Consider the following 20,710-nt stretch of genomic DNA (forward strand, 5'->3'; position numbering starts at 1 on the left):
AATGTTTTTGTTTTGAAATATTTTTTGAAAATTCCAGCTTCAACCCTCGACTTTGGACCTCTGGGCTTTGGGGCCTTGGTCAGAGGCTTCTGGGCAGGAGGCCGGGTACATTTAACCTTTCACTTTTTTTTAATCACAGGAAAACTCAACGAGTGACATCATCACCAACCTGACGCCAGGTGCTCAATACCGGGTGGTCGTCTATCACACCAATGGACCCCTGATCAGCCCGCCTTCGGAGCCCGTCATAATCGATATTGGTGAGTGTCACTTTATGCATCTTTTTCAGTCCCACTTCCTGTTCACTGCTCCTGTTCTTCCTCTTCCACTCTTAAATCCCGCCTGTGTTGGTGTATTGTGTCAGAGCCCACCGGCGTGCGCGAGCTCACCGTTTACCCCCTGAGTCCAACGGCGGTGATCCTCAGCTGGCAGCGTCCGTACCACGTTGCCTTCAGGAAGTATGTGTTGCAGACCTTCTTCTTCAACCCTGTCACGCTGGCCTCTGAGTGGACCACGTACTACGAGATCGCAGCCACTGCCTCCGTCATCGCCTCAGTGGTAACCAGTCTGTCTCCGTCACAAGAAACATGTCATGGCGCCATGCTGCGTACACCTCACCGTATTTCTCTCTATTTCCTCTCAGAGGGTGACCGACCTGCTGCCTGCCTGGTATTATAATTTCCGTGTTTCCATGGTGACGTGGGGTGACCCGCCGCTCAGCTGCTGCGACAGCTCCACCGTGAGCTTCGTCACAGGTAACGCCCCACCACAGCAAGGACGCTGCGAGGGAGGCTGCACCAGGATCCAATAAACAGACTTAGACTTAAAAATAGAATAAATAGACTTTTAGATTTGTTTTTACTGATTTATTTAGTTTTTATATAAAGACACATTTACAAACATCATTTCATTTCATTTCATTTGATAATGCAGCTTACTGATGAAGAACAAAACTTATGCATTTTTATTGTTTCTATTGTTTTTATTTGCTGATATTCCTTGTGAAGCTTCAGACGACACATCTTTAATGTATCTGCAAAAGTATGATGCAGGTCTCCTTCCTCTTCCTCTTCTCAGCTCCCGAGGCGCCTCACATATCCTCAGTGGATTACTCTCATGGCGTTCTGTACGTCCGCTGGACATACGGCGAGCTCTTCATTGACCTGTCACACTCAAGGATGCTGCACTGGCAGGTGGTCGCTGTCGGGAAGAAGGGACCGGAAAAGACGTACTCCGTTGACGTGAGTCCAGACACATCTGTCTAGGTGTTCACGACACTCTGAGACACGTTCTCGCTGTTTTAGGTTTATTTGTGCGTTTCTGCGGTGATGAGTGTGTCTCCAGCAGCAGCTCATTATTTCAGGGTCGAGCTGAGCTGATATTGATTCTCTCTTTCGGGTCAGTTCGATGGTCTGATTAGCAGCAGAAGAATGACCTGCAGACGTCGCTGCTCTACGAGTCCAATTACCACCGCAGCCTGAGCTCGCTTCTGTGATCAAGTGTCTGAGGGTCGCAAGCCATGTTGGAGGTTTAATTGAGAGCGTACACAGATAGCGTGTAGATGTCAGCTATATTCAGGATGTTAAGCAGTCTTCATTTCTACTAGATTGCTACTGATAATTCTGATAAATGTGTACAAAATTGAACCAGCTTACAAAAACACAACAAACAAGAGAAATGTAACTTCATTTTGAAGAATTTATGTGAAATAGAAATATCAGTAATGAGCATTGACCTCGAGGACTGAAACCAAAAATTACACTTCCTTTTCCAAATGTGGTCAAATGTGTATATAAAAGATGAACATAGCCACCATGACATCATCCATTAGTTTTGTTAGCATTCTGGACGCCGGCTCGTTGTTTTCTTGTTTTATAAAGTGTTTGTTTTGTTTGGATAAGAGGGTGGCATGCTAAGTTATTATCTAATGCTAAGTTATTATCTAATGCTAGCTAACTTGGTTAGCATTGTTTAGCAAAGTTTGTCTCTATAATAACCTCACAGCAGCTTTATTATTGGTCAGATAATGTTATTGAAAATGCTCCAAAGACTCTAACAGCACAAACACAGTCCAGAGGTCCAGTTCCGGGACTCCAGTTAGCTGAATGTAAGCCTAGCTGGCAGCTGGCAGCTACAGCCACCTGCCAGTCAAAGAGGCCACGCCCCTAATAATGTAACCTGAGAGTTTCTGGGGACTCCATCAGTGCTGGGGCCTCTGCTGGAGGTTAGAGGACATGGCTTTACAAAGCAATGGCTAATGTCACATTGGTGATGTCCATCTTTTATATACAGTCTGTTCGGTCTTTGAGGGTGAATGTAATTTAAAATTATAATTAGATATAAGAATACAAAGACTGAGGACTTGTTGTGTTTGCGGTCAGCAGGTCTGCAGAAGTTTAATGAAGCTTCCACACTCAGAGCTGATCATTTATATTTAATCGTTAATTCGTGGTGGAAGCAGACGGTCACGGTGACTAAACGGAGACACAGACAGCTGTGGGGATTTACTGCAGGGATATTTTTAGTTTTATTCAGGGCAGATTAAAAAGATATTTTAGGAAAATACCTGCACTGTTAATCTTTCAGCAGCTCAGCGTGGGACAGAGGCAGAGCAGAATATGACCCCATCAGAGGGAGGAAGGGGGCACTCTGGACTGGCTGTGTGCACGCTGTTCATGTGTTATTAACATGTTGTTTACGTGCTGTTTACATGTTGTGCTGTGTCAGGTGACTCGGAACGTGATGCGGGCAAGCCTCCCTCTGCCTCCCGGAGACATCTACAACCTGACGGTGACGGCATGCACGGAGCGCAGCAGGAACACGTCCATGCCAAACATCATCAAACTGGGTCAGCGCGAGGTTTCGAGAGCATTCACTGCAATTTAAAGATGGTGCAATAATGATGCAGCTATACATTGTTAACAAGGTTTCCGCTACATCAGGATGTGATGAGTGTGGAGAAACGAGCCGGGCCGGTTTAAACGGTTAAAAACGGGTTTCATACGTAAAACTTAAAGAGGCAGCCGGCTGTTCAGACTAACAGACTAACTCCCCCGTAAGTTCCCCGAGTGCTTTTTCAACAAAATATTCCCAGTTTTCTTTAGAAAGCATAAATGATTTATATTAGCACACAATAACTGAACAATATTTTCACCCCACTGAAAGACTGACCTTTAACTCTGTAATTCTCAGAACTGTAAAACTGAGTTAAAGGGAGGGTTAGCTTCCCGATTACACTCAGTATTAAACTCTAGTTAAAGTTTGAGCTGTTGCTGATAAAGCATCACGCCTTAAACCAAAGAAATCACTTTAGACCTGAGAAAAAGAATCACTTATGCTCATAAAGCAGGAGGTGGATTTAGAAAGTTATCAAGTTATAATATTAAGTAATGGGGCCGCAGACCGAGAACAACTCCACTTCTGCAGAAGAGACACCTTCTCGTCAGACTGAAGTGTGTTGTGTGACCTGGAGACAGATCTGGAGGAACATGAGAGGTTCTCCAAAGAAGAACGGGCTGGGATCATTTAGGAGATAAGTGTGAGACAACTGCAGGCTGTTATCCAGCATAATGGACTGACAAGCAAGTGTTAGCATGAGGGGCTGATAGATTTATTCTGTAGGTTTTTTGGGGGGAATAATTTTGTTCCTGTGTGCAAATTAAAACAATGCAAGCACCCAAAATAAAACCAGGATGTTTGGAAGAGCCCCTTTTTCATGGGGGTAATAATTCTGTCCTTGTGAAATGATGACGTGTAAAACGTGTTTGTTGTTTCTGTCTGTTAGAAGAGAGATGATTGAGAAAATGAAACGCTGGGCTGCAGGATTTTTAAAACGTGAAGGATGTAAATGGGAAAGGCGCCTCGGTGCTGATCGCCGAGCGGCGGCCTCTCTGTTTGTTAATCTGTGCTGTGGGTCTGAAGTTAGACTCACAGAGTGAACATGAAACTTCATTTTCTCCACTTCCCCTTCTGAGCGTATCAGACTATTTCAGTCCTCCTCAGAGGAAGTGCGGGGTCTTTAGCAAGCTTCGGCTCGGCTCGGCCCCGTAGTTCACCACCGCAGTTTCTCCTGCACTGTAAGCTCTCATCAAGGGTTTTCGCTGCTGTTTCCTGCAGAGCCGGCTCCTCCCAGGTCGCTGTATGCCGTCAACGCCACTCACTCGTCCGTGACTCTGCTGTGGACCGAGGAGGGAGTGGTCGACTATTACCAGGTTCTCTGCAGACCCAGCAAAGCCAGCAAGGAGCAGCTCAAGGTAAAAGTGCTTCAGCCATGCTCTATATCAACTTTCATTGCCTCAGCTGCAGGTCTGAGACGATTAGGAAAGGATTACAAAAGAGCTAGATTACAAGTTAGTTTCAGCTCTGCAAGTGTTTTCTGTTTCCACTCATACAAATTCATTCATTTCAAAGATTTTTCTATGCTGTTCAGACATTAAGTCAACCAAACGTTTGGCAATTGTTTGTTAAATTGTTTGTTAATAAAATAAAAATGTGATGCGCAGATAAATCAGTAATAAAGGAACTACTTTTGTGTTTTGCTGATGTGAAAGTTTCTGTGATAATCCCGCAGAAATGTGGAAGTTATTTCTCATCAGTGCTGTTTAATAAACCAGACAGATCCAGAGAGGACCCAAGATCGATCCCTGGGGAACTCCAAGCCTCATTTTAGCTCCTACAACCAAAAAGTTAGATTTTTGCAAATCAGATTTTAGCTGCTGTAGAAACAAAGAGGAGGAATGACGGAAGTCGCAGCCATGTTCTTCGAGCATCGCCGAGAATAAATTCATTGAGGCTCTCTCAGGCTGGTGAATTTGTTTCATATTGGCCACATGGGATCTGTATTAACAGTTTTCTGATCATATGACCCAAAGGATAATAAAATGCAGTAATTAATAATCCCAGACTGAAGCTCCCTGAACACAGTAATGAACCCCGACACAGACACAGGGGACCAGGTATGCAGAGATAACGAGCTGGGTCAGCAGCTCGTAATCCTGCAGGTAAAAACCTATGTTTTTACCTGCAGGCTTGAAACTGAGTTTGTTCCTAAGCTAACGAGCTGGACGCCGGCACTAATTAAAGAACTGAAACTGTGATCAAAGCTGAAAGCAGAATAGAGTGAGTGCACATCTAAGGGAAGATGATTGATTGTTTTCTTCTTTTATTTCAGCTGTTTAATACTTGAGAGCAGACTGAGTCAAAACAAACTCATATAAAGCCTGAAGTCTGCAGTAAAACATGATGACATGTCATGAAAGGCCTGGGTCTTGTGGTTGGGGTGTCCTGCAGCGAGTTGAAAAGCTTTCATGGCGTCTCGAAATGAATCATATTAACTGTAAAAGGATGAGTCAGCGTCAAATTATATGAGGTCCAAAAACTCGAGCTCTTCAGCACCATAAACCAGTTGAAACTTTTCACTTTCGGTCTGAGACCAAACTCAACTCTGTGAGGACTCTGATATTCACCTCTGCTGTGATCGGTTGTATTTGACCCACACCAGCTGAGGTGGAGAGAGCACGACTGAAATCGGCCTGATATTGTTGGGACAGTAAAACAAGATTATTTTTATACAGCTGATGTATATCCTTTTATGGAGTTAAATAATGACAAATGACAAATGTTTGGGAAATCTGTTGATGTTTGGCATCTGAAAGGAAAAAAATCTGCTGATTTCTGATCAGATTTTTAGAGCGTCTGTCAGTCTTAAAAAATTGTCTAAAGGAGAAGCGTTTAGAAAACACAGTTTTCTTCCCTTATCGATTATATGGATCATTTCTTCCCATATGGATCAATTGCAGCTAATCTCATTAGAAGGCTTAAAAGTGAAATAAATCTTTTATTTTGGAAATTAATTCTGCTTTACTTTTAAAAAGAGAACTTTTTTTTTTCTGCCTGTGATGTATTTGGATGATTTGACCCCAACGTCTCTGATCATCTCCACGTTAGAACCCAAAGCCTCTGACAGCAGGAAACTTCCAGCTGTTTCCAGCTGTGCTCCAAAACAGCTGCTTTTGGAGTCATCAGACAGGTTTTTTTCTGCAGCATAATTAAGAACGTGGTGAAGGAGGCATGTTTTCGTTGTGGATGGCTGTAGATAACATGGATGTGCTGTGTGTTATCTGTGGGATGCTGTGGGTTTGTACGGGAGCTGACTCACTCAGAGAAAATTTTTGATATGAGTCCAGCTTTCAGGTAAAATAAAGGTGAATGACTGCAGGGAGATTAGCAGGACCTGGTCTTGGAGGTCTGAACCTTGAGAACAGAAACTTGGTTACATCCATGGTTCCATATGAACAGGTGACTAACAAAAAGGCTTTAGATAGGCCTAGTGCTGCCAAGGTTAATTTGGCAGCACGTGTGCAGAGATGCAGGTCGATAAGACGTCTGATCGTAGAATGGCAAGGAAAGCTTCAGGCAGTCGTTAATGATCGAAACTTGAGTGCACTGCTCAGTGGTTTCTGTCCAGTGAGAAGTCTCTCGTGTGACCAAATTTAAACTTAGAGTTGCAGAAACAGGAAGTGCCACGTAACCATGGAAATATTTTGGAAAATTAAGACAGTATCATTATTTTTAGCTTCTTCTTTTTAAACTTGTTGGCAGATTTAGCAGTGAAGCACATACTGGAACCAGGGTTATAGTAGTAACAACAACAACAACAAAACTCCAAAGAGTTTTGGAAAATGTGAAGTGTGTGGTCATAAACAAAACTACAGTTTTAGTGATTCAGTCTTCCTGCTCAGCACCAGGCTGCGGACAGCAGCCGCTCAGCCCTTTGTCTTTATCTGGACTACAAATCTGACATCTTCTTCCTCTTCCTCAGGCCCTCGAGCCACAGACCTCCACCTCGCACGTGGTGACCATTTCTGGTTTGATACCATCTTCCAGCTACAACTGCACCGTCACCAGCTTCAGCTACAGCACGCCCAGCAAACCCACACACATCAGCGTCAGCACCGTTGGTAGGTGGCAACATTTACCTGCACCATAGGAGGGCAGTCTTTATTTGAGCCTGAAACATCTTAAAGGTGAACATTGAACTAAGTGCAGCTCTTTAATTTGAAGATTTAAAAAGTTTTTAGTCCCCCCAGCAAGCAGTAAAGTCAACTGCAGTCACTGACATGACATGAAGAAGATTTGTGCTGTGGAGCTGAGCTCAGTGAACTCTTTCCAGCTGCTTGCAGCGACTCAGTGAAACGTTTTGGTGCCGTTAGTCACAGAGGAGCAGCAAGCTCATTGGTTAACATCTTGTTCTAACAGGTGTTAACCAATGAGCATTGATTTACAGGTTGTAAATCAATGAGCGAGGATTGTGCGATCCACCCCTCTTTTAACACAACAAGAAGCTCACAGTGGCTATGTCCATCTTTTATAGTCTATGTTTGTAGCAAAGTACAGTTGGAGGCCACCCGCTTAATAAAAGAAGTTTAATGTGAAAGTACCATACAGGAAGGGTTCTGTGTTGGGAAAACTGATGAAATCGGAGAGGACTGTGCTGAGAGGTAACAACATCTGTCTGTGCGTCTGTCTGTCTGTGTATCTGCAGCCAAAGAGATGAATCCAAGCGTTGCTGCCATCTCGGCTCTGGCTGTCCTCAGCATCCTGCTCATCAGCCTGCTCATTCTGTTCCTGCTCGTGCTGCGTAAGAAACACCTGCAGATGACCAGGTAACTCAAAGTCAGCACGGCAGCAGTGCCCCCTGCTGTCAGTCAGTAATCTATTTTTCATTTGGCCTTCACAGCTTCACTCTGTGTAACAGTTATAGTGAATGAGATACAGTGTATGAGTTTATACTGTATGAGATACAGTGTATGAGTTTATACTGTATGAGATACAGTGTATGAGTTTATTGTGCAAGAGTTGTAGTGTATGAGTTTAGTTTCTGTGTGCAGATCCTATAGAAAAAACAAAGCAAGTGTCCTGAATGTCATTGTTTTTGAAATGCCCATTAAGATCAGTTTATGGACTTTATTCTTGTTTTAAGAAAAGTACATTTGTTCATTTAGAATAGAAATGATGGACTTTGGATCAAGGTTTTTGGAGTTTATGAGCATGAATAATCTTGGAGCTTCAGAGTGATTCACAGCTGAATTTCTGAGGAAATGACTGAGAGCGTTTTTGCATGCTGTACACTAGTCTGTAAAGCGGTCAATGTGGTCTGCTGTGGTTCAGCCGTTAACGCCCAGCTAACCGGCATTCACAATTCACATCACCTTTTATTCTTAGAATCATGACACGCACAAGTTAGGACACAAACTACTTCCTCTTGTCAGAAGGCTGAGCGGCATGGGCGATGTTTACGAGGCACGTTATTGAGGAAACAATATTTACACAGTATTACACAAACTGTGTGTACTGTAATATGTGTGTTTCACAGATTTATAAATTAATGGTATTTTTTTTTTACTAAAATAAAATACTGATTTTTTAATGTATCTTAATGCTGCATTTCAAATAAAATGTGGAAAATAAAAATACTTACTTAAAAAATACTACATGTATGACAAAAATAAAAGATTTACTTTTTTAACATGAAAATTGTGAAAAAAATCAATTTAATACATGTAATCATAAAAATGATTACATTTTAAATCGGTTTCTACTTTGCACATTCAATTTATGAGTTTTTGTATCATATTTATGCAGGATATAAATGCTGTGACATTAAAATGGTGCATTTAAAAATGTTGACGTTAATTTAAAATCTTTTTAATTTTTATTTTTCACCTTTTTTAATTTTTAGTTTTTAAAATGTTTCTAAATTGTTTGAGCAAAGAAAGTCATTATTTTCAGATGGCTTAATAAATTCTTTACTTCACTGTAATGTTTCTTTTTCATACTCACTTCACAGCTTCCTCCATTTCCTGATAAGTCATCTATTATTTCTGAGTTCCTCAAACTGAGCTGTTCTCACCACATGTGCTTTTTAATTTCTGTTTCAGAGAGTGTGGCGCGGAGACCTTTGTCAACTTCGCTTCGTTTGAGAGAGACGGAAAGCTTCCATATAACTGGTACGAGCCTCGTCATGTGTTTGTTCATCTTCAGATCACAAATTAAGCGTTCACGCTGTTGTTTTAGCTTGGATTTAGAGTAATCACACAACCTCAGTTTGGATGTGCAAACACCCTCGAAAGACCCAATCAGAGGCAGATTAGCAGCCCAGAAGGGGGATTGAAGAGGCAGATTAGGGATTTGAACATATAGGCACAGATTATAGCTCATCTGTGGTGCTTTATACAGCGTAAGGTGACGATGACCATGATGATGATGGTGATGATGATGACAAAGAGCTCAACATCCTTGCCTGCTTTGTTTGGACCAGCTGAAACGGGGTGTTTGATGATGATGAAAGCTTTGAATTTTCCCTAATCTCACATTAAAGGGACAAAATGTTGCTTTTTGAGTCAGTCCTGTTAATTTGTTCAAAACGAGAAAAGATAATTCAATTTTATTTCTCCTTTAAAATCAAGCAGAAGGGGCAAAAAGTGCCTGTTTTTAAACTGTGAAGTGGCTGATGGATCAGATTCAGTCTCACATGTTATTTCTGACAAACATTTGGAGATTTGTGATTAATATAACAGCTGAAAGACGGTCAGTTAAGGCAGAACCTTGGCTTCCATCTGCTGTTGTATTTGACCTTCCATCACTAAATGCACATTTCCATCAGAGTGTCTTCTTCTTCTTGATGTGACGGTGCAGTTTGCTTTTAATGTGCATGTGGACAGACTCACTGTGCGATGTCACAGCAGTGTGGATGTGATGAAAACGTGGTGCCCCCACTGATGCTCCAAAAGGAAGTTCTCTCGAGAGCATTTATCTGAATATATCGAGTTTTAAAGAAGAAAATCATCCTTTTTTATGTTATATAACAATAAAACCACTTAAAGAAAAACAAAAACCACAAACAGCATAAAAAATAGAGCAAAACAACATAAATATGATGTACAGTTAGATTATTTACAGTTGTAAAATATGAAAGGTATAAGCAAGAAACACATCATGATGAACAATTCTCCATGTGTTTTGTACAATGTTATGTTTAATTCTGATTGAACTCTTTATGCCTTGAAAGCCTAATAGGAGTTCTTATATGAAGTGAGCGGTTTCTGTTGCTTATAGTGCATCGGAATTTAGCAAGGGTGGTCTCTTCCAATGGACCTACCCTTGGAGAAACCCAAAAATGATTGTAATTGTCATCAAACCACCTCTTCATTAAGATACACTGAGGTGTAGAAACTCGCTACACCTCAGGGGAGGTCGTCAAATGTCGTGTTTGTGGGGGAAAGAGTTAAAGAAGATAAGTCTTGGAATTAATGTAATTTACCTTCTAATTAACCTGATTTTTATCTGAATACTTTGATTGCTTTCAACAAATCCTGAAAAAAGTCCAAAACTAACCAGTGTTAACCAGTGTGGTGTACCTCAAAGCTCACTTCCTGGGACAATCATTTTTTAAATTCACAGTTTTACACTTTTATGACATATGTTAGATAATTTTATTTGCAAGAAGGTGATGCAAATATTTTTCAAAGATAAAATTGGAACAAAACTAACAGTGCATTATCCAGTGTATCTAGCTGGACAATAAATTTGTGTAAATAATTTCTTATCTAAAATGGCTAAATATTTTCTCATTTTTATGAACAAGTCAGCAAGATAATTTTAGACTCAGTTTTTATTACCTGACACTACAGAGATATTTAAGTCTGTGCCAATAAAATGTAGAAGTTTGACGTGACTTAAATTTTAATGTTTGTGTTCGCGAGCTTCATCAAGAAAACTCAGGAAAACCCAGACGGACAAAGAGGAGTTCATAAATGTATCGGCATCAGTGGGGTCATTACCCAGGCACCACAAATGTTAATGAGATCATCAGGTTCATAAAGGCGGCTGTCACTGCCAAGTGACAAACTGAGAACTGTTTATACATGGTGTCGGTCCTGGCTGAGGGTTGCATTGTGGGATGGCGGGGAGGACGCAGTGATGTCACAGACTCAGGCTGGGGGGTTGTGTAAAAGAAACAGAGTGGCCATTGACGTCCAGCAGCATACAGACTCCTGTTGTCCTCCAGAGACACAACAGGACACTCTCTGAGCGGCTGCATGATGCATTAACTCTGTGTTCAGCACTAATGTGAAGCTCTCGACGCTCTGTGCCTCTTTACTAATGGAGCACCATGTTCTGTCCCCAACCTATCACCCCCCTCGTGTCTGTTTTCTTTTTTTTCTTTTTTGTTTTATTCTTGTTTTTATTTGAACCCCCTTCAGGCGAAGAAGTCTCTTTGCCTTCCTTACCCTACTGCCATCCTGCCTTTGGACTGACTATCTTTTGGCTTTTTATATTAATCCTTGGTAAGTAAGCACTTGCTGGCCAAAAACACTGCACTTCAGGGGCATGTCTAAGCAGAGCCACAGCCGACAGTATTGATCAGAGACATTGTTTTACTCTCAAAATTAACCAAAGTGAGGAGTCACGGATCACCTCTGGATCCAGAGTTCACAAATAAGTCTGGTGGTGTTTTGTATGGAGTAAAACAACAATCCATTTGTCAATGTGTACCTCAGGGTTTCAATCTGGCCCTTAATCTTTTTTCTTTTTGTTGTTATACTTCCTCTTGGTCACAAAATTATTGTTATTTTTTCATCATTCATATTTTCTATTTTTAGGCCAATATTTTTTTTAATATCAATTACCAAGAAAAACAAACTATTGCCAACAAAAGAGTCCTTTTCATTGGTCAACAATGGTCCACATAAAACAAGAGAAATGGGTCAAAACCATTGATCCTTTTTTGTAGTAATGAAATAACTTCTGATTGGCTATAAGTGTTCTGGTGCATTTCAATCAGGAAAGCATTGTGGTTTGGGTTAAAATAACCACTTCATCAAGTTTAAAATAATAACCACAGAGTTAAAGTAGGGCAGTGACTGCTTTGGTTGGCAGAAAACAAATAGTCATGTCCTGTTTAAAAGTACAACATTAATAGACCTATCCAACCACCTCGAGCTCCTCCCTCAGTTTTATCCATGCCAAATTACACTCGTTCATTTTTTAAGAAACTAGTGCCTTCATTGCATATCACAACTGCATAGGGATGGTGTGGCTGAAAATGTCCTGTGATGGTTCTCTAATTGTCTTCACTAAGATTTTATCTGAAAATTTACTTAGATTAGATACTGAGTCTAGTTTTTCACAAGGGTTAATTTCAAGGCCTGTGTTGTTTTTCCAGGACAGAATCATTTAATATGACTGGATGAATTAGCCTAATTGTAAAGCCATTGTCTTCTTTTGCAAGTTTAAAGTGATCGGGATTAAAACCAAAATGTAACAGGTTTCTTCAATAATCCATGCTCCACATCACCACCAAGCTTCAGGATATTCAGTTTGGTACTTTTTGTGTAAGAACCGCTACCTCAATTCAGCACAATACATAGTTTATGTTACAAATGCACCCAAGATCTATCTTTGTGTCACCAGGGATTTACTGTTTTATTTATGCATGACCTTCAGTACTCAAATTTGAATACAATTTTGGGTGTGTGTTTATAGCATTGTGTTACACTTAATGCTCACAAAATTCTAACTCATCAGTTTATTTGGGACGAAACCAAAAAACAAATGTGACCATTTTTAAGTTATCTAGTATAATCAGCTGTAATTTGTTACTATTCATGTTTACTAATTCATGTTTATATCTAGATAAACATAAAAAAAAACAGTCAAATAAAATAAAGAAACAAGAAAAACATTTTATATAAATAAATATAAATAGTTTATACTCTGTGATATGAAATCTGGTGTTCCTCAGGGATCCATTTTGGAACCCTTTAGGTTATTTTTATTTTTATTTGTAATGTTTTCTTTAGTGTTAGTTGCTAACAGGAGACAACACTCAGTGTTGGATTGGATATGTGACTGTTTGTTGACAAGAACAAAAATATATCAAACTTAATATATAAAACATCACCAGACTTTTCTTTAGCATTTTGACACTTCATTTTAAAACTACAGGGAACTCCCGGCGTAAACAGGTAGTCAGATGTGATTTCTGACATGTTGAACTTTGTCTTGCAATGCTGTGTCTGTGGTTAAACCTTCAAAGTCACATTGAGTGTATTTCTACTAACATGTTGGATGTACTTCAGCATGAAGCGAACTCTCGATGCTAACTCCGGCTTTGGTGTCTGCATGCTCCCTGTCTCTCTCTTTGTGGACTTTCTCTTTAGAAGACTCTTTGTTACTCAGTTGTGATTTCTGTTCTCTCATAGATTGTAGATGTGATGTGCATGTTGATGAATCAAGATGAACTAGCGGATTGTGTTTTAGCGTCTCCAGATTTCCTCCCACTTGATGTTTGAAAACTTGGTTGTAAACCAAGGAACTTTCAGGACATCGTGAGTGATTCAGGGGGAAATTTGGCCCAATTTAACACAATTTGTGGTAACACAATTTGTGTTAAATGGTTGAACGTAGATACCGAAGTATGAAGAGCAAAAATTACAGAAGATGCATGACTGTGGAGATACTTAATGGCTCAGTCACACTAGGGTGAAAATAGGACGGCAACCTCCTTGACCTCCTGGGTAATCCACAGGTTAACTGTGTAACACCTTTAACCTCTGGGCAATCATAAGGTGACTGTACAGGTCGCCTGGTAGGAAGCAGCCTGTCTTAAAAACGGTCGCATTCCAACTTGGACTGACTACAATCACTCTCAGAAAAAATTGGAGAAGATTCACAAATAAGATCTTGCTAATGTATAAATGCAGAAAGATTGCCAATATACTGAAGTCTGAGTCAGTCTGCACTGATAATTGCAATTCATCTACAATCCATCACTTTGTAATAACGACCTCAACTCAATTGGTTGCCAACTGATTATATTATATTCCTACATAAAAGTAAGCTTGTATGTACAGGTAAACTGCTGTGTTATTTTTTGTTATTTTTAAATCTATGAGATGAATGTGTGTTTGTTTTATTTTCTGTGTATGTTGACTGCAACAGATTTGTGATTTAAGCAAATTTACCCCAATTAATTGCCGTATTATCACAAACAGATTGCATGTTATTGCCAACTTGAGCCAATGTAATTGTAAACTGATAGCAGACTGACTCTATCTTTTTTGTTATTTTAAAGCTGTGTTGATACATTTGAAGCCAGCAACTGACTGAATGGTTGCAGACCTGGTCTCTTTTTTCCAAAGCAAATTCAAAAATTATTTCAGAGGCAAGGCAAGTTTATTGCACACCTTTGCAGTAATTAAGGTTTTGCCGTGGTTTGTTTTCCTTAGTGTGACTGTAGCATTAAGCAGGTAGCAGATCTAGATGAAGACAGTATTTGTGAGCATGACATTGTCTTGCTTTGATGGGTCGACTTTTTTTGAAGTTCTGCTTTGTTGGGTTGGACCGATGCTTGGGTTCGGTATTGGCCTTGTATGCAAAAGTGATTTGTGTGAATCTATCTTACTGAAGCAGGCCACTTTTATTATTGCATAGATATATGACAGAATAGGAACCTCAATAAGATTTCAGATAGGCAAAAATTTCCAAAAACTACAACTCATCATCTTGTCCGTAAGTGTCTGGAATAATTAATGTACAGTTTAGATATTTTATTTTTATGCAAATGACTCAGAATTGTTCAAATAACCCAAAAATAATGATGGAAGCAAAATTGGTCCCGTAAGAAAAACCCACTGAAACAGCTGAATGGAATTGAAATTTGATTTTCGGACAGTTCTAACCCTCAGTTTTGATGCTTATATGATGATGATTTCCAAATTTTTGGTATTTGGTATTTAATGAACTCCTTTGTGAAATGTTGCCATGGTGCATCATTTAAAAAAACAAACTAATACTGACACAGGCATTTATATTTGCTCATTCATCATAACCTGGGAATTTTATTCACATCAAAAAATGAAATGTAAGATTTATTCTAGAATAAAATATTATTTTATATTTTTGTCATACTGATTGTACTTACAAATGGAAACTGACTTGATTTTGATTTGATTGGAGCTTTAAAAATCATATTTCTGGGCCCTGGTTTAGCTCACTGGGATGACCTAGCCAGCCTGGGTTTGAATCCAACCTGTGGCCCTTTGCTACATGTCCACCCCCCCTCTCTCTCTCCTGCCACTTTCCTCTCACTCTTCACTGCTCCTATCAAAAAAGGCCCAAAAAAGAAATAATATTTCTAATTTTGTACTGTGTAAGTAAAAATGAAGTGATTATTGATAACATTTAAATACATTTTAAGAAAGATATTTGGTGTTTTATCAAATATCTTAATATTTTAAGCATTGTGGCAGTTTACAAATTTGATCTAAAATAGACCATTTACTTCCACTTAAAGTCTGCATATATTTTAGTAAAGGCTTTAACTCAGCAGCACATGACTTAAAACTGAATAACCTGTCATGTTAATAATAACCACGAACCATAATTCAAGAAATGTATAAAAGAAATGCTTTAATTAGAATATTTTACCTGCCCATGACTCTTAACTGTGGAACTAAAGTCTGAACCTTCAACCTCCAAATAGGCACAAATGCTGAAAACCTGCAGTTCCTCTAATTTTTAGCAGAGGCTGCAATCACAGTATTCTAAAATGGTGAGAGAAAGCTCCAGGCGATCCAGGAGAGAAGAACAACTGCTGCCTAGGCAAAGGCCCTTAGTGATCAGGAGTATTGGAACAGTCGAGATGCATTTTACTCTAAACACGCTGCACCAAAAATTGGGTCCCCTGGCACAAACAGTGTAATATAGTGTACCCTGTTAAGTGCCAGGAGGATTGTGGTGATTTATACATCAGGGAAACCAAACAACCTCTGGCGAACGGGATGGCACAACACAGAAGAGCTACCTCATCAGGCAGGACTTCACGGCCTGTTTACGCCTACAGGCCAGTGGACAGTCTTTCAATGATGAGGATCCTGGACAGGGAGGAACGCTGGTGTGAGCGCGGAGTCAAGGAGGCCATTTACATAAAAAGGGAAAGACCATCTCTGAATTGAAGAGGAGGCCTAAGGGTACATCTGTCACCATCTTACAATGCTGTGATTGGTACTCATGGCCATTGATCAGTTGACATTGATCAAAGGTCTTTGATCAGTGGTTGTTGATCAATGGTCATGACAGTTTGGATATTTATCATCAAGAAACTGCGCTACATCCAAATTAACAGAATCAACTTTTTAGACTCCCATGTTAAAACTTTACAGCAGAAACAAACATGTTTACAGCCATATCTATAGGTGATTTCCCCCTTTATAACTGTATTAAACTTTTTTTACAGAATAATCATATATTGAAGAAGATTTTAACAGCTTAAGTGGGGTGCATATCAGGAGTCAGAGACAATATGAAACTGTTCGGGGTGAGATTTTATATGTTGTTATAACCCACATGTTTAAATTGTAATATGGCTTAAAGTTTCTATTATTAGGGGTGTGGCCTCTTTGATTGTCAGGTATATGGAAACACAGGAAGGTGTAGCAGCTAGCTGTCTGCTAGGCTTCACCTCAGCTAATTGGAATCCTTGAACTGAACCTCTGGACTGTGTTTGTTCTGCTGGAGCTTTTTGGGTTTAATGAGCAATTTACAAACGAACTGAAAACAAACCACACAGCAAGGGGTGATACTACATAAAGGGGTAAAAACCTGCATCGGTCAAAGCCCAACATGAGCTAATGATGTGAGTGAAGGACGGGTCAGAAATCATCACAAGGACTTGACATGTTTGTATTTTATAGGAGCAAGACTGCTTTAAAGAAACGGAAGCTAACAAGGTAACGACGACTGCATGCAGCTTTCAGCCTGTGGGCTTCATCTTTCTCTGTGTGTGTGCGCGTGTGTTCACCACTAATACCATCCTTCAGCCAGAAAACAGTTTTATCCAGCAGTCTCCTGAGAAATTGAACCAACATTAACTGTGTACGTGTGCTCAGAGGGATTTCTGACTTTTGTGGGTGTTTAAAGGTTTGTTAATAAATTATTTCAGGACAAAATATTTATTAAAGTGCATGAAATTGCTCATGCTTTACCTTAGTGATGAACCCATTAATGCATTGGAAGACCTTCGACCTTTAAGTGGGAACAGACACATTTTTGCTGCATCTTATTATTATTATGGAGTAAGTGTTCCCTGTGCGGTGTAGTGACTATGTGTTAATTACCTGTTTATGCTGGTTACCTGTAACAGTGTTTTAAGAACCAATGCAAAGTTTTTGGTGATCAACAAATGTAAAAGAAGTCTGAAGCCTGATGTTTCTGATACTTTCCAACTTTCTTCAAACTGCCATTTATCTACCTATCTCCTTAACCACCTTCCTAGTACCTACCTACCTACCTACCTACCTACCTACCTACCTAATTACCTCCCTACCTTTCTTCCTGCCTTACTACATGCCTTCCCTTCCTACCTTCCTTTCTACCTACCTATGTTATCCTCTCCTTAACCAAATCCCTGTGTTATTCCCTTACTGCCTACCTAACTATCTCCTTACTTACATCTATCTGCCTGCCTACCTACCTTTGAAACTTCAGTATCTTTCTACCTTCCCTTCCTACCTACACGTATACCTCTCTACCTTTCTTCCCATCTTCCTATCTACAGTACTTTTCTATCTACCTACTTTAGCATCTCCCTATCTAACTACCTACCTTACCTTATTTTCTTCCTGCCTTACTACCTCTTTACCAACCTCCCCACTTGCATGTCTATTTACCTACCTTCCTGCCTTTGCATCTTCAGTATTCTTCCCACCTACCTGCCTTCTTCCATGCCTAATTATTCCCATCTTGCCTAACTATGTCCTTCCTATTTTCTACCTGCCTACCTATTTATTTTCCTACCTATATATCTTTCTTTCTAGCTACTTACCTGCCTACCTGTGAGCTGGTGCTGTATAGACATAGGCCCATCTATCTTTCATTCAGGGCAATTGGATTGTATTACAGCAGCTTGTTCTTTATTTTTCTTGACTGATTTATTTAAACTTACTTAATTTAAAATTTTCCAGTTTTAAAAACTAACATTAGCAAGCTAGCTGTAGCTTAGCTACTCAGTGAGGCGTATGGATGAATGAGGTGGCAGCATCAAGGCTTCTACACTGCTGCAGTGTGAGCTAAAGAAATGTTGGCGAGGTGAGCTGAATATACAAGCCTGAGGGTTTCATAGAACCAGCTGCAGGTTGTTTGGGGTGAAGAGATCTTCAGGTCTAACATTAGAGCTCATTAAAGGTTTTGTGCAGCACACGTCTGCCTGTAGGACTTGGAGCTTTCGTCCCCGGTGAGATTAAAAGCGAAATGTAAAGACGGTGGTGGGTGTCAGCCATTTGATAGTGGTTTTTTTGTGCTTTCAGCCCAGTGCAGCTGGACGACTTTGAGGCCTTCTTCAAAGACATGAGCAAAGACTCTGCCTACAAGTTCTCCTTGCAGTTTGAGGTACAGCTTTAATCACGTTTTCTGAGACCAACAGGCCTGACGTTTGTCCTGAGAGGCAGAGGGAAGCATCTGAAACCCTCTCTGTGTTTTTTTATATCATTTAACTTTCGTTCTGGTGGCGTTTCTGTAGCAAAAACCAAAAGAGGAAGTAAATAAATGACCCAAAATGACCTTGAGAAGCTTCTAGGCTAGTCAGTGTTGAAATAACGTCTGCAGGTCGATTTAGATCAGTAGGAGTGAACGCTGCTCTCATACGTCACCTGATGTTAGCAAGTAAGCAGGATCTTAAATATTTCATCACCTTACATATAACGTTTAAATGTTTACATTTTACATGAAATATGTCTTTTAGTTATATATTTATTCAGATGCATGGGTGTGCCTTTCAGGGGTGTTGGGGCGACACTTCCCCTTACTTGAAAAACCGTGAGATGCTTAATTATTAGGTGGCGCCTGATTTTGTGTTTTTCTTTACATAAATAAAAACAGACTAAACTGAAGCACAAAAAACAACAACTCAGTAGAAATGAAGGAAGTCAAATTTTTAAAAATATTCCTCTAGCGCTCAAACTGCGGTGAGGCTTAAACCTCTGCATGCTATAGTGGGCGTGTCATCTGATTTTAGACTGCTTTATTCCACAGCCGTTCACCGGTAACAATCAAAATATGTACTGTTAGAACACATTCATGCTGGTAGGTAGCATGGCAAGAGCAGTTGCTGCAGACCTGCTTGCAAAAGCATGGGATGGATTTTACTGTCATATGGACACGTGCCGCTCATTTGAGGGGAGACACATGTAGACATTATATAAAGTTTTCTATGTAAAACTTTATATTCATCCAGGTATTTTGAAATTTAGCATTCCTTAAAAAATACAGCCTTTTAAAACCTGATTATTTTTTGATAAACCCAGTATTATAAATTTATTCAAAGTGGATCCATTCCCCTCATTTCCACCTGTATTTTTTTACTGTTGTCTGTTCAAGCAGCTATGCATGATTCACACTTCAGAATAATCCTTCTTTATCTGATACCGAGCTTCAGTTCATTTGCTCTTTGAAACAAGCCGTTTAAGCTCCTCTTCATTTAAACCAGCTTTCTTCTAACCCTCACAAACAGAAAACAAAAATCAAATCGAAATCAAAATCAAATCACTTTTATTGTGATTGAACTTGAACAGGAGGTGGGTGGGGCTTCTGTCTACCCTTTGTTACATCATACAGTTCCAAGAGTAGAAAAAAAACTGCGATAAACACTGCTTAGAGCAGGCTGCAGGGATTTGTGTACATGCACTGAGCTGATTATTAGGCACTCTGGTCATGTTTAATATGAACATCCAGCACAGGAACAGGAAATGAGGAGAAGACCATTGGGTCCATTCTAAATCTCACATAATCTCTGAGCTTTTTAAGAGCATTTTAATTTTAAAATCTGAATCAGATTTAAATGATGCTTAATTTTCATGGACTTAACTGAAATGTGCTGATTACTAAGTACTAATTTTTTTTCCCAGGATCTGAAGAGCATTGGTTTGGATCTTTCCCATGATGCCGCTGACCTTCCCATCAACAGGCCCAAGAACAGATACACCAACATCCTCCCCTGTGAGTCTCCACTAACATGTATATATGTCTAGATTTATAAAAAAAACAAAACAAGATCATCAGACCAAAGAGGAAGGCGGGGCCGGACTGAAAGCAACACGCTGATAATGGTGAAACTATAAAATCAACCATGAGCCCCCACTTTTACTGATTTATTGCCCAGAGAAAATTTACCTTCATCAGACGGTCTGCAATAAATGTGCAAAATGGAGCCCCGCGGTGCTTTTTCTCTGACTTAAAAATCAAATCGACAGAGTTGTATCATGAAACCAGCGCACACCACTACAGTGAAGACGCCATTATTAGGTGCCTTTATAGAAATGGAGAGCTTTCGTTTTTTCTGATTCTAAAGTCACGTGAGCGTTTGTGCTCGTGTTCCTCGGAGTACGAGGTCAAGTTTTACTGTTTGGTGACAACCTGTAGTTTATCTTGGGACTAACGAGAGAAAATCTGCTCTAAGATGACTTCAGTCGGGTGAAGCTGATCTCGATGCACAATGACGAAGGTTCAGACTACATCAACGCCAATTACATACCCGTGAGTACATCCACAACACAAACGTGAGGAATTAGCATCCATTTGTTTTTCATCTCTTTTATAGTCCATGTTTTGCATGAATTACTTTTTTCTTCTGTAAAGCTGTGCTCGTGTTTGG

The 20,710-nt window shown here is 39.9% G+C and overlaps 1 protein-coding gene across 3 annotated transcripts in view; it reads left to right on the forward strand.

Annotated features, from left to right (window-relative positions):
* ptpro (protein tyrosine phosphatase receptor type O) overlaps positions 1–20,710 on the forward strand; it is a 46,523-nt gene that overhangs the window by 19,215 nt on the left and 6,598 nt on the right. The window contains exons 8-21 of one of the 3 annotated variants that reach the window (XM_031731580.2): positions 140–260; positions 365–558; positions 644–755; positions 1,078–1,241; positions 2,728–2,848; positions 4,117–4,253; positions 6,821–6,959; positions 7,544–7,664; positions 8,940–9,008; positions 11,265–11,348; positions 16,758–16,793; positions 18,369–18,450; positions 19,965–20,055; positions 20,516–20,592. In XM_031731580.2, coding sequence (XP_031587440.2) covers positions 140–260; positions 365–558; positions 644–755; positions 1,078–1,241; positions 2,728–2,848; positions 4,117–4,253; positions 6,821–6,959; positions 7,544–7,664; positions 8,940–9,008; positions 11,265–11,348; positions 16,758–16,793; positions 18,369–18,450; positions 19,965–20,055; positions 20,516–20,592 — 1,548 coding nt within the window. The remainder of the gene's footprint in view (positions 1–139; positions 261–364; positions 559–643; positions 756–1,077; positions 1,242–2,727; positions 2,849–4,116; positions 4,254–6,820; positions 6,960–7,543; positions 7,665–8,939; positions 9,009–11,264; positions 11,349–16,757; positions 16,794–18,368; positions 18,451–19,964; positions 20,056–20,515; positions 20,593–20,710) is intronic. The other 2 variants (XM_031731581.2, XM_031731582.2) reach the window with 2 other exon arrangements.

The sequence above is a fragment of the Oreochromis aureus genome, linkage group 17 (assembly GCF_013358895.1).
Source record: "Oreochromis aureus strain Israel breed Guangdong linkage group 17, ZZ_aureus, whole genome shotgun sequence".
Taxonomy (NCBI): Eukaryota; Metazoa; Chordata; class Actinopteri; order Cichliformes; family Cichlidae; genus Oreochromis; species Oreochromis aureus.